At 48.4% G+C, this 12500-nt stretch overlaps 1 protein-coding gene across 1 annotated transcript in view; it reads left to right on the forward strand.

The window, feature by feature from the left end:
• The window catches only part of LOC143298202 (uncharacterized), a 59940-nt gene that overhangs the window by 33969 nt on the left and 13471 nt on the right, over window positions 1-12500 (forward strand). Inside the window, 2 exon segments of the mRNA XM_076610978.1 lie at window positions 5246-5503; window positions 10860-11642. Coding sequence (XP_076467093.1) covers window positions 5255-5503; window positions 10860-11642 — 1032 coding nt within the window. The 5' untranslated portion in view covers window positions 5246-5254.

The following is a 12500-nucleotide window of genomic DNA, read 5'->3' on the forward strand; positions in this document are numbered from 1 at the left end:
ACTCGGACGACGGTAAACAGGACAGACATGCAGATAAAAACATTTCTAGATCAGTTGAATAGACACGCGGATTATGCAAAGTTGTTTGATTAACTTCATGACTGGCGTCGGTTACATGGGTGACCCTGCTTATTCTCTGTACATAAGAATATGAATGCGCAAAGATAAAGAAATCGCTCATTTGAGAGGTTTACTTTTAAGTTGCTTTGAAGAAATTCTCTCTCTCTCTCTCTCTCTCTCTCCTCTCTCTCTGTCTGTCTGTCTGTCTCTCTCTCGGGGAGCGAATACCAATACGATTTAATTTATGGCGAAACCAATAGATATCCTATTTGCATAAACTGTATTATACGCTGTATCCGTTACTGGCTGAAATTAACTAAGTTGGAGGAATATAGGTTGCCACGTAGAGCTTTAAAATGTTACTTGACCTAGATGCAAGAAATAAGAAAAATTGGGTTTCGAATGTCCGTTGTAAATTGTTTCAGTTCAAGATGTTAGATCGTTTATAAGTTTGTTTAAAGACAGATTAATTGTATGCAGATTTCAAGAGTGGGACTCTCATATTAAAAACAGCGATAAATTTGAAATATATCGAACGTTTTGTACTGTTCATGATATTAAATTGTACCTGCGAATGGATTTAGATAGACACTTGAAATTTGTCATAAGTTTAGATTTGGTATCTCTGAAATTGCTCAACATCGATTACGTTATAGTAAGCATACCGAAAACGATTTAGTTTGTCCATTATGCAAAACTGGAAAAGAAGATGAGTTGCATTTTCTTTTGTATTGTCCAGTATTGACTGATGTGAGAACGCCATATATTCCACCAAAATTCTTTATGTAACCAAGTCAACTACGGTTAAGCTTACTTATGGCTTCTTGTACTGAAAGGATTGTGAGGAATTTTCCAATTTATTTATACAAAGCATTCCAGTTGCGATCGGTACTGACTTCCTGATTGCTGAACTCATTAGCATTAAGATTATGATTGCTGGTCAAATGCAGATACTTTATTGTACATTGTTTACCCCGTTCATGAGGGGCAATGGCCTTATATGAATAAACCATCCATCCATCATCCATCTCTCTCTCTCTCTGTCTGTCTGTCTGTCTGTCTCTCTCTCTCTTACCAATCGTCAGAAACGTGTGGATGTATTTATATGTTATAGTGTGCCAGCAGTGTCACCCCCCACCACCCACACTCTGTCCCCCTTCCCTCCCCATCCCTCCCCCCCCCCCCCACCCCCCCTCCCTTCTTATCTCCCTTCCTGCTCGTCCAAAGCCCAGTCTTTGAGGTTGCGCCGACACCCGCGCCACCCTCCCTCCTCACCCCTACTCCCTAGTTGGCGCCTTTGGTCCGCGTCACCCGTCCCAGTCGTTGAAACACGTGCAGTTATGTGACGTTTGCCGGAATCCCCGTGCTGAGCGGAACATCCCGTGTGGCGGCCTGTCTTTCAAGTCGTTCATCATCTCCCCGTTCACAAACGCAGCTGACGTAGATGGCGGGACTTCGGAACGTAAACTAGGGAAAATTTATGCTAATGTGAACTTTGATCAGGCCGGCTAACATGCCAAGAGTTGTATTGTCCTGTCTCCCCAATTTCTTTGTGACGTAACTGGGTGAACTTGTCATCACAGAATGTTATAGACAAGTGGGGTTGAAGTGAGCGAATCAGATCAATCTGTTAATTGGACGAATTGGGATTAAGCAGTGAATCTGTCAGTCATTCACATAGTGTCACTAGGACAAGCAAAGATTGGTTATTTCAGTTCAACTAGTTGGGGAAGTGAGTGTTGTAGCTTGCATTAGTATACACAGTATGTTGTGGGAAGGGATAAAACCAGTCAGCACAGCCAGTTCTTAGCTGTCTCCCAGAAAAACTGACTGACACAGGGTGACTGACTGATCAGTGATGTGAGGAGCAAGGAAATCCTTGTTGGGCTGTGAGTACACAACTTGTAATGGTTTTATTTTATGTTGATAACTTAGTTGTGTTGGGAAACTATGTTTTATGTCAGTGGACAGCCAGTTTAAGTTGATCTTGTGGCTTGTGGAAAGAAAAGGGGTTAATGTGTGAAAGCTACTCACTGAGAGAAGTACTGGCCTAAATCTTTTGAGTCCCCCCCCCCCCCCTTTCTGTTTGGTTACAGATATCTTCTTCTGTATTTTTGATGTATTACTTACTTGTTTTGTATAGTAGGTGGTGTTGGTTCAGTGTGAACTGAACAGCTCTATAGGCTAACACACTGTCAGTGTGTGTTGAGGGTTTTTCATGTGTGTGTGTGTGTGTGCACATGAGGGAAACAGCAAGTGTTGTGGAACACATGTTTGATTTGTTGGTAGTTATGGTAACATGTGTAGGAGTTGTGCTGTGTGTCAGTGGTTTACTTTGTTCAGACAATGTGGGAAGGAACATTGTAATGTGATTAATGAGTTGGCAAACTATGAGAGCATTGAGGGTCAGTGCAATGTTGTTGCACATTGCTGTTTACCAGAGATATGTTGGAAGTAGTAACTTCCTTACATGTACTTGTGTTGGTGGTATACCTTGTGAAGACAAAGAGATTTGTTTGCTAATGGTAACACACACTTTAACTGAATGATGGGTAACGTGAGTTGGAACACAGGGTTGTATTGGTCAGTGATATGTTTTGTACACATTATGGCAATTGGTATGTCACTGCTGATGGCAGTGCATACTGGTGGGCATGTGATGAAAGGTGCTGAGAGGGTGAAGGCCTTTCATGTCAGTGATGTCCAGATATTTGAGATTTTATCTGACCTGGGTTTTGGTTGTGTGTTTGTGTTCCAGGTGTGCTGCTTTAGGTGTAGGATGATCTTTTTACTGTGCGCTGCTTGTAGGAAGTACTTGAAGTAGGCAGTGTGTGCTGCCTTAGTGTGTGATGCTTTTGCTAAGTAGGGTGAACTGCTTAGTGTGTGTGCTGTATTGTAAAGTAAACACTCTATAAAAACCACTCCATGTGGCCCTGCTATTGATGTGAGGAGAGAGTGAGTGAGTGCATCATTAGTTGATCCCATATCCCCCCTGTCTTTTCCCCTCTCTCTTCTATCAGAATCGAACCAACAACTCTCTGTCAAACACCTTTTTTTTTTTTTACATATATAAAACCATTAAGCGACGCGCCGTAATGCTTAGCTGAATCAATCGTTTACAATGCGCTTTCGTTATATATTTTTGTCAGCGCGATTATTACTATTTGAATAAGCCATTCTGCAAATTCGTGTGAATCGTTTATATTCATATTTACTGTACCCTCTTCAGAAGGGGCCAAGGCCTATACTGATTGAAATTTTCGAGTCTTTCTCTCTCTCTCTCTCTCTCTACAATCCGACCTCCCCGCCCAAATTTTCCTATTACAGACAGTGTGTGTTTCTGATGAACGGCAAATGGCTGTAGCACAAGAGAACAGGTTGCCTTCCTTTCATCCCTTTTGCATTATCGTCTTCTTTTCGTTTAATTTTCCTGTCCTCCTGTCTTCTTTCCTTCCTTCCTCTGCTCATTTGCCAGAGTGGTCTTTTCTTCGGGAGTTCGCTTCTATGCTTGCCTGTCATGAAGGTGTTGTCCCGACTGATTGGCTGGTTGGGTAGTTGGGTGGATGGGTGGTTGGGTGGTTGGCTGGATGGGTGGTTGGTGGTTGGCTGGATGGGTGGTTGCCTGGATGGGTGGTTGGGTGGTTGCCTGGATGGGTGGTTGGCTGGATGGGTGGTTGCCTGGATGGGTGGTTGGGTGGATAGGTGGATGGCTGGTTGCCTGGATGGGTGGTTGCCTGGATGGGTGGTTGGGTGGATGGGTGGATGGCTGGTTGGCTGGATGGGTGGTTGGGTGGTTGGCTGGATGGGTGGTTGGCTGGATGGGTGGTTGCCTGGATGGGTGGTTGGCTGGATGGGTGGTTGCCTGGATGGGTGGTTGCCTGGATGGGTGGTTGGCTGGATGGGTGGTTGCCTGGACGGGTGGTTGGGTGGTTGCCTGGATGGATGGGTGGTTGGCTGCTTGGGTGGTTGGCTGGATGGGTGGTTGCCTGGATGGGTGGTTGGGTGGATGGCTGGTATGGGTGGTTGCCTGGATGGGTGGTTGGGTGGTTGCCTGGATGGGTGGTTGGGTGGATGGGTGGTTGGGTGGTTGGTTCGTTTGTCAGTTGATTGGATGGGCTTTCTTTCACTTTGTTGTGCCTCAGCTGCATGAAAATGGCACGTTAATTTTCTGTTCTTTCATCTTTGTTTTTGTTTGTTTCTTTCTTTCTTTGCTTTATAAAGTGCTCTTTTTTAACATTGTTACTTATGATCCAGCCCACAGCAGAGGGTCTCATTAGGACTGGCCAATGATCAACGAAATAAGAATTCAAACTGTGTCACACTCGAAAAAAAAAAGAAAGAAAGAAAAACGCTACCTAACTATCAAAACAACACAGTTCGTAACACAATCCATTAACCTCCTTAGGCCAAATATGACCAGGCTATGTTGAGGACGTCCACTCCTCCGCTTCATTTATCATCCCAAGATTACAAATAATCGAAAAAGAAAGCAAGAATACATAAAAAGGCGATATCGCGATATAAGCAAGAACCAGTGCAGAATGGAGAGCCGGTGTCCATCACAGTGTTTTCAATATCAATACCAAATCGCCAGATCAAAATAACGCATATAGTATATCATAGACTGCAAAATAGAAGGGGGTAAAAATGTCAAGGCTTAATGGGAAAATAATTGAAAGGGAAATGGACTGGGAAAGGGGGAGAAAGAAGACAATAGAGAAAGAGGGGTGGGGGTGGGGGGGCGAGGCAGAAACAAAAAGAGCAATAGAGACAAGAGGAACTTTCTAGCACAGAATTTCCAGAATGCGGGGATGCTGTTTATACTGAGAGACCCCCGGCGTTCCATGGGGAAAGTCCTCTACGACATGGCTTTCATCATCTGCTAAAAAAAATTATCAGACATGATTTTTAAATAGAGAAATCAGTATACAATTCTTATGAATTTTTTTAAAGTATTAATTTCAGTAATGCAAATAAAGAAAAAAATAAAGAAAAAGTAGATAGATCCGTCAGTTGGATGGTTGGTTATAACTGCGCTCCTTTTTTCTAATCTTTAGCTGTGCTTGCGTCAAGCTGACTTTGTAGTTAGTTAGTTAATTAGTCCGTTAGTTAGTATTGTTGCTGCTGTCGTTACCTTTTCCTATTTTTCTGAATCGTCTGTCTTCTCTGTCTGCCTGTCTATCAGCCAGTCAAGATGGTGATGCGGCGCACTTTCTCTCGCGCCATGGCCGGCTTCTGCGTCGTCTACCTCCTCCTCGTCTACGTCTTTCATCGGCAGCTGCTCCCAAACAACGGCGATGCCGTCAGCGACGATTATGACGACACTACGAGGGAGAGACGTCATCGCAGTGCCCGTGTCGTCATCCACGATCACGTCACGAGGGGCGAGAACGGAAGTCCTGGTGCTGTCCCCGATAGCCTCCTGGGTCAGAGCGTCAAGTTGGTGAGTTGTGTCCAGGTGGCTGCAATGGTCGTGCGAGTGTCTTTTATCATATGGATACTTATCATATGGATGCTTATTATATGGATACTTATAAGATGCATATTTTTCAGCGTCCATCCTCGGTCGGAGACCAAGTTCTGAACGCTTTATAAACTTGGGTTCACTTGTACAACAGGCTGCCGTACCTGTGTAGAGCAGACTGATGGCTGCTATTGGGGGCTTATCATTCGTTTCCTGCGTCATTCGATCAGATTTCAGGCACGAACACATACACACTCAAACAGACATGTAACATTTTACGTGTATAACCGTTTTCTTTATTTGTCCCGCCATGTAGGCAGCCATACTCCGTTTTCGGGGGTGTGCATGCTGCGTATGTTCTTGTTTCCATAACCGAATGCTAACATGGATTACAGGATCTTTGACGTGCGTATTTGATCTTCTGCGTGCGTATACACATGAAGTGGCTTCAGGCACTAGCAGGTCTGCACATATGTTGACCTGGGAGATCGGAAAAAATCTCCACCCTTTTCCAACCAGGCGTCGTAACCGAGATTCGAACCCAGGATCCTCATTCTGAAAGTCCAACGCTTTAACCACTCTGCTATTGTAGTTAACTATGTCTTTAGTCATCCGGCTCAATGCTCGGCTCATATCAGAGAGCTTTCAGTCCCACCAACAGCAAAGTCGGGTTTTTCCACTCTAATGGGAAGTCATTTAAGGCTTAGTCTTCGTATAGGACTGTGGCTCTCAAACTAGGAGCCAAAATTGCACTGGCTTTTAGTGCTGCAGCCTTGGGGGCTAGTTGGCCTTTGGGAACCACCCCAACGCCGACCGTCCTAAAACTCGTTTAGCGGAGAGAGCGGGGATGTAATTTGGGCAGGACACTTTCCACGATAAAGAAAACTTCCGGTCCAAATAGTCGGGGCAGCAGTTGCCTTGTAAGCTGTCCTCATGGCCTTAGTCGGACATACACACATAGTAACATACATGTCTTTAGAAGGTGTATGGATCGTTGGAGGCAATGGTGATGGGTGGGTTTGCCTAAGTGTTTATTTGTGCAGGCATGGTACGTGGGTAGGTGGATGGGTACGGGTTGGTGGGTGTGGGCAAGTTCACCTGAATGTTAATTTGTACAGGTATATGGGTGGGTAGATGTATAGGTATGGGCGTGTGATGGGTTTTTCTAAGAGAAAAGGGTAGGTGCGCTGGTGGTTGGGTGAATGGATGTCTCAAAGCACTAATGTGTGAAAGAACAAGGATGGATTGAAAGATAGACAGAATTGCCAATGCGCTGCTTGATATATGAAGATGGATGGATAGACAGGTGGATTATTGGATGCGTTCATTTTGAATTTGATCTTCTATGGGTGGATCTGTCTGAGCGTTGATTGGTATGTGAACCACTACCAAACTACACGTTTTTTGTAGGGGAATAAGTAGGGGTGGAGATGGGTAGCTTTTGTAAACGTGACATTACCCTCAGTGTCCATCCTCCACCACCCCACCCCCAACCATCCCCACCACCCATACATAACCACACCAAGGTTCGTCTGCCGCAGTCCCAACACTGACACTCAACAGGGAGCTTTCGATGTTAGGTCGCGAGGATGCCACACGGCGGAGAAGACCCTTCACTGCTGTTCTGTGACTTCGGTGAGGTTCGGTAGTGCCTGTTCTGATTCAAATAACGCAGGACCCCACCTTCTAAGCCCTTTCTGACAACAGCAATGGCGAGGTTTAGTCGTGGAGCCAGACTGAGCGAGTGTGGAAACAGTCACACTCGTATCTCCACCGACCATGAATCTGCCGGAGCCAAAGTTTTCTGACAAAGAACTCATCCTCAGTATGGAAGCTGAGCGGAAATCATAAACTGAGGTGACATTGAGAGCAGGGCACGAAAGGCCACACATTTTGGAACAATTTTCCGTTATGAAAAATGAGGATGAGAATGCCGATGCAGCTATGGAAGACGAAGACGAAGAATTCTTGCTCTTCTTCTTCAGTTTTTCCACCCACCGTCACTGCTGTCCAACCAAGCCTTCAGTCGATCGTTCCATAGAAAGACAATTCTGTGACCCCCCAAAAAGTTGGTTTATTACTTTACATCATCTCCGCTCAACGACAAAATGGAAAAGGTGTTTTAAAGATGGATCATTCTTTTTGTTTCAGCTCTCGCTCCACCGAACCCCAGCCTCATCTTCATCTGACTGATTCTCTCTGTGTGTGCGTGTGTGTGTGTGTGTGTGTGTGTGTGTGTGTGTGTGTGTGTGTGTGTGTGTGTGTGTGTGTGTGTGTGTGTGTGTGTGTGTGTGTGTGTGTGTGTGTGTGTGTGTGTGTTTGTGTGTGTGTGTGTGTATGTGTTTGTGTGCGTGTGCGTGTGTGCATGAGTAAGTGCGTTCATGCGTGTGTGCTCGTGTGTTTATTTCATGACATAACAATTCAAATGAAATAGATGTATATTGACTTACTTGACTTATTCCTCTTGATTCCTTGGGGAACATAGGGCCGCAACAACACTCCTCCAACGCACCCGGCTCTGGCTGGTCTTCTTCAGTTCAGCCCACGTCATTCCGGCCGCCCTTGTCTCTGCCTCAATGCTTCTCCGCCAGGTCTGCTTCGGACGGCCAACTTTCCTTTTCCCCTGTGGGTTCCAATCAAGAGCCTGTCTTGTGATGTTTGTTGCAGGCTTGCGTAGTGTATGGCCTATCCATCCCCATTTCCGTTTCTTGATTTCCGTCTCCAGTGGGGCCTGTTTTGTCATGTTCCAAAGTTCTTCATTGGAGACAACCTCTGGCCATCTGATGTTCAGGATGTTTCTTAGACATCTGTTGGTGAATGTCTGAAGCTTGTGGGTGCTGGTCTTTGTCACTCTCTACGTCTCTGAGCCATAGAGTAGAACCGACTTCACGTTGGTGTTAAAAATCCGGATCTTGTTGCGGATTGAGAGGGCTGTCGATCTCCAGATTGGTCGAAGGGTGTTGAAGGCGTGTCTTGCTTTGTTGATACGGCTCTTGATGTCTTCGTCCGTCCCCCCGTCTTTGCTGACAACACTGCCTAAGTAGACAAACTTGTCAACCTCCTTGATGTTCTCTTGGTGTAGTTGCACTGGATCTTGCTTCTTGTTGTTGACCCTCATGACCTCTGTTTTCCCAATGTTGATTTGGAGTCCAGTCTTCTCAGCTTCTTCTGCCACACGACATAGTTTCTCCTGTGCATCTTGCTGCCTGTGGGAGAGAAGACTTATGTCATCTGCGAAGTCTAGGTCCTCCAGCTGTTTAGTGAAAGTCCACTGGATGCCTGTCCTCCGATCTGCTGTAGACTGCCTCATGACCCAGTCAACCACCATCAGGAAAATGGTCGGTGAGAGCAAACAACCCTGACGGACGCCGGTTTGCACACTGAAAGGTTCCGTCAGTTTCCCGTCGTGGATCACTTGACAGGTGGCGTCTTCGTACATTTGCTGGATGATGCTTACAAACTTTGGTGGAAATCCATAGTGGTACATCAGTCTCCAGATGACATCTCGGTCGACACTGTCAAAAGCTTTTTGAAAGTCGACAAAGACTGTGTACAGGGGGGTCTGCCACTCCAGGGACTGCTCGATGATGATGCGCATGGTTGCGATGTGATCCGTGCACGAGCGATCTTGTCGGAAGCCTGCTTGTTCGTCCCGAAGTGTCTTGTCCAAAGCGTTCTTCAGTCTCTCAAGAATGATTCTGCTCAGTACCTTGCCCGGAATAGACAACAGCATTATTCCCCGCCAGCTGTTGCAGGATGAAAGGTCCCCTTTCTTTGGCAGCTTTACAAGATGTCCTCTTTTCCAGTCTTTTGGCACTCGCTCCTGTTCCCAGATCTTGCAAAGGAGAGGGTGCAGCATCTCAGTTGAAGTCTGGATGTCGGCCTTCAGAGCTTCAGGTGGAATTCCATCTGGGCCGGCTGCCTTTCCTGACTTGAGGGACTTGATGGCCTTGACGATCTCGGTCTTGCTGGGAGGGTTGGTGTTGATGTCGAGGAGCTTGGTAGGTGGCGGGATGTCTGGTGGGGCGGGTGGTGCTGGTCGGTTGAGCGTTTCTTTGAAATGCTCCGCCCATCTTGTTCTCTGCTGTTCTTCGCCAAGGATGGTGTTTCCGTCTTTGTCCTTGACGGGCCAGCTTGGGTTGCTGTTTTTCCCGGAGAGTGTCCTGGTGATCTCATACAGGCGCTTCATGTTCCGCTGACCTGCTGCACTCTCAGCTTCTGCTGTCAGTTCCTCGATGTAGGTTCTTTTATCTTTTCTCGCACTTCGCTTTACTTGTTGGTTCGTCTCCCAGTACTGTGCTTGTAGCTCTATATAGTTAGCAATAATTGTTGCATAACTCTATTACATTCTTTCAACAAACAAAAAAAATATATTAATAATCCTCGTGTTTTTGTATATTTGTTTATTTGGGTTTTGTTATTCTCTACCTCCACCTCCCCTTCACCTTCCTCTTGCCACCTCCCCCCTCTCACAACCACAACCACCACCACCCTTGCCACCTCCCCACACCCCTCACAACCACAACCACCCTTTCCACCCCACCCCCGCCCCCACAACACACCACCACCCTTGCCACCTCCCCCCTCACAACCACCTCCCCCCTCACGACCACCACCACCCTCACTACCACCTCCCCCCTCACAACCACCACCACCCTTTCCACCTCCCCCCACCCCCTTGCAATCACAACCACCTCCACCCTTTCCACCTCCCCCCCCTCACAACCACCACCACCCTTCCCCCCCTCCCCTCACAACCACCACCACCCTTCCCCCCCCCTCACAACCACCACCACCCTTCCCCCCCCCCCCCTCACAACCACAACCACCCTTTCCACCTCCCCTCCCTCACAACCACCACCACCCTTTCCACCTCCCCCCCTCCTCACAACCACAACCACCCTTTTAACCTCCCCCCCCCCTCACAACTACCACCACCCTTTCCACCTCCCCCCCCTCACAACCACCACCACCCTTTCCACCTCCCCCCCTCCTCACAACCACAACCACCCTTTTCACCTCCCCCCCCCCCCTCACAACTACCACCACCCTTTCCACCTCCCCCCCTCACAACCACCACCACCCTTTCCACCTCCCCCCCCCCCTCACAACCACAACCACCACCACCCTTTCCACCTCCCCCCACCCCCTCACAACCACCACCACCCTTTCCACCATCTCCCCTCACAACCACCACCACCCTTTCCACCTCCCCCCACCCCCTCACAACCACCACCACCCTTTCCACCATCTCCCCTCACAACCACAACCACCCTTTCCACCACCTCACCCGCCCCACAACCACCACCACCCCTGCCACCTTCGCCTCAAGCAGCCAGGGGAACGAAAGGAGGCAGGCACCAAGTTCCAGCACCAGATTCTGAGCCTGGAGCGAGGCATGGAGCAGCTGGAGAGGCAGATTGCTGACGTGAAGTCCAAAGTGAAGAACGAGGTCATCGCAAGAGCGCAAAGACGGCAGCAACAACGTCTTGAGCAGACCCGCTCTGAGAAGCAGCAACAGCTACAGCAGCAGCAACAACAGCAACAACGGCAGCAGCAGCAACACCAACAGCAGCAGCAACAGCAACAGCAGCAGCAGCAGCAGCAACACCAACAACGACATCCAAAATCGCATCCACTCCTCTTCGAAGACCGAATGATGCACGACAAAAGACAAATGATGAAGCTCAGACGCAAGCGAAGACAACAAGAGCTCCAGGGACGTTTCAGAAGGGCTTATAGGGATCTCCCACGTTATCAAGACTACGCGAACGACTTCGACGACTTCGACGACTACGGGTCGCCGGTCCGTTTCGGGCCAGGGCGACCGGGCGGACCCTTTCCTCGTCAGCAGCTCGACATGGACAGGCCTCAGAGGAAACCTCCTGGGGAGGTTTTCATGGAGAGTGGGCACGACCTGGCGAGGAGGGGGCAAGGTTCCAGGAGAGGCAGGGACGGTCCCAAGCCCAGGAGGGTTATCCGGATGCCCACTGCGGCGCCCGAGGCGCAGAGAGGCCACAAGGACGTCCCCCAACAGGAGCCCGGAAGCTCCTTCGTGAGGGTCAGCGATGGAGTCTCGGTGTACTCTGCCTATCACGACGACCGAAATGGAACCCGGGTCAGTGCGTTGTTTTGTGTGTGGGGGAGGTAGGGGGGGTGGGTCGGGGGTGTGTGTGTGTGGGAGGTAGGGTGGGTGGGTCGGGGGGGTGTGTGTGTGGGAGGTGGGGGTGGGTGGGTCGGGTGTGTGTGGGGGGGGTGTGGGGGGCGGGAGAGGTGAAGGGTAGGGGGTGTTGTGTAAGGGGTAGGGATGGGGTTTGGTTTGGGATGGGGGTGGGAGTGTGTGTAGTTTTGTGTGTATGTGTGGGTGTGTGGAGGTGTGTGTTGTGTTGTGTGGATGTGTGTGGGTGGGGGGTGGGGTGAGGGTGTGAGTTTGTGTTGTGGTGTGTGTGTGTGTGTGTGGGCGTGGGGGGAGATACATGGGTGGGTGTGAGTGTGTGTGTGTGTGTGTGTGTGTGTGTGTGTGTGTGTGTGCTTGGGTGGGTACTTGGGAGTGTGTGTGTGTGTGGAGGGGGGGGGGGTGTTGTGTTGTGGTGTATGTATGTATGTATATATACATATGTATGAATATGTATGTGGATATGTATGTATGTATGTATGTATGGGGGATACTGTGATTCGGTCTTCTAAATCAAGGAAAGAAGGGACAGACAAATAAAAGGTCGGACCGTAATGTATTGTATTTTCTCCTTTAGTCACAATACATTTCTCTGTGTGAAAATCGGGACTGCTCTCCTAAGGGAGAGCGTGTCGCTACAATACGCCCCTCTCTGTCTCTGTCTGTCTCTGTCTCTCTCTCTCTGTCTGTCTCTCTCTGTCTGTCTGTCTCTGTCTGTCTCTCTCTCTCTCTCTCTCTCTCTCTCTCTCTCTCTGTGCCTCTTTTGTTTTCCTAGTATCAAAGAGGAGTTTTCTACCGAAA

The sequence above is a fragment of the Babylonia areolata genome, chromosome 23 (assembly GCF_041734735.1).
Source record: "Babylonia areolata isolate BAREFJ2019XMU chromosome 23, ASM4173473v1, whole genome shotgun sequence".
Classification (NCBI taxonomy): domain Eukaryota; kingdom Metazoa; phylum Mollusca; class Gastropoda; order Neogastropoda; family Buccinidae; genus Babylonia; species Babylonia areolata.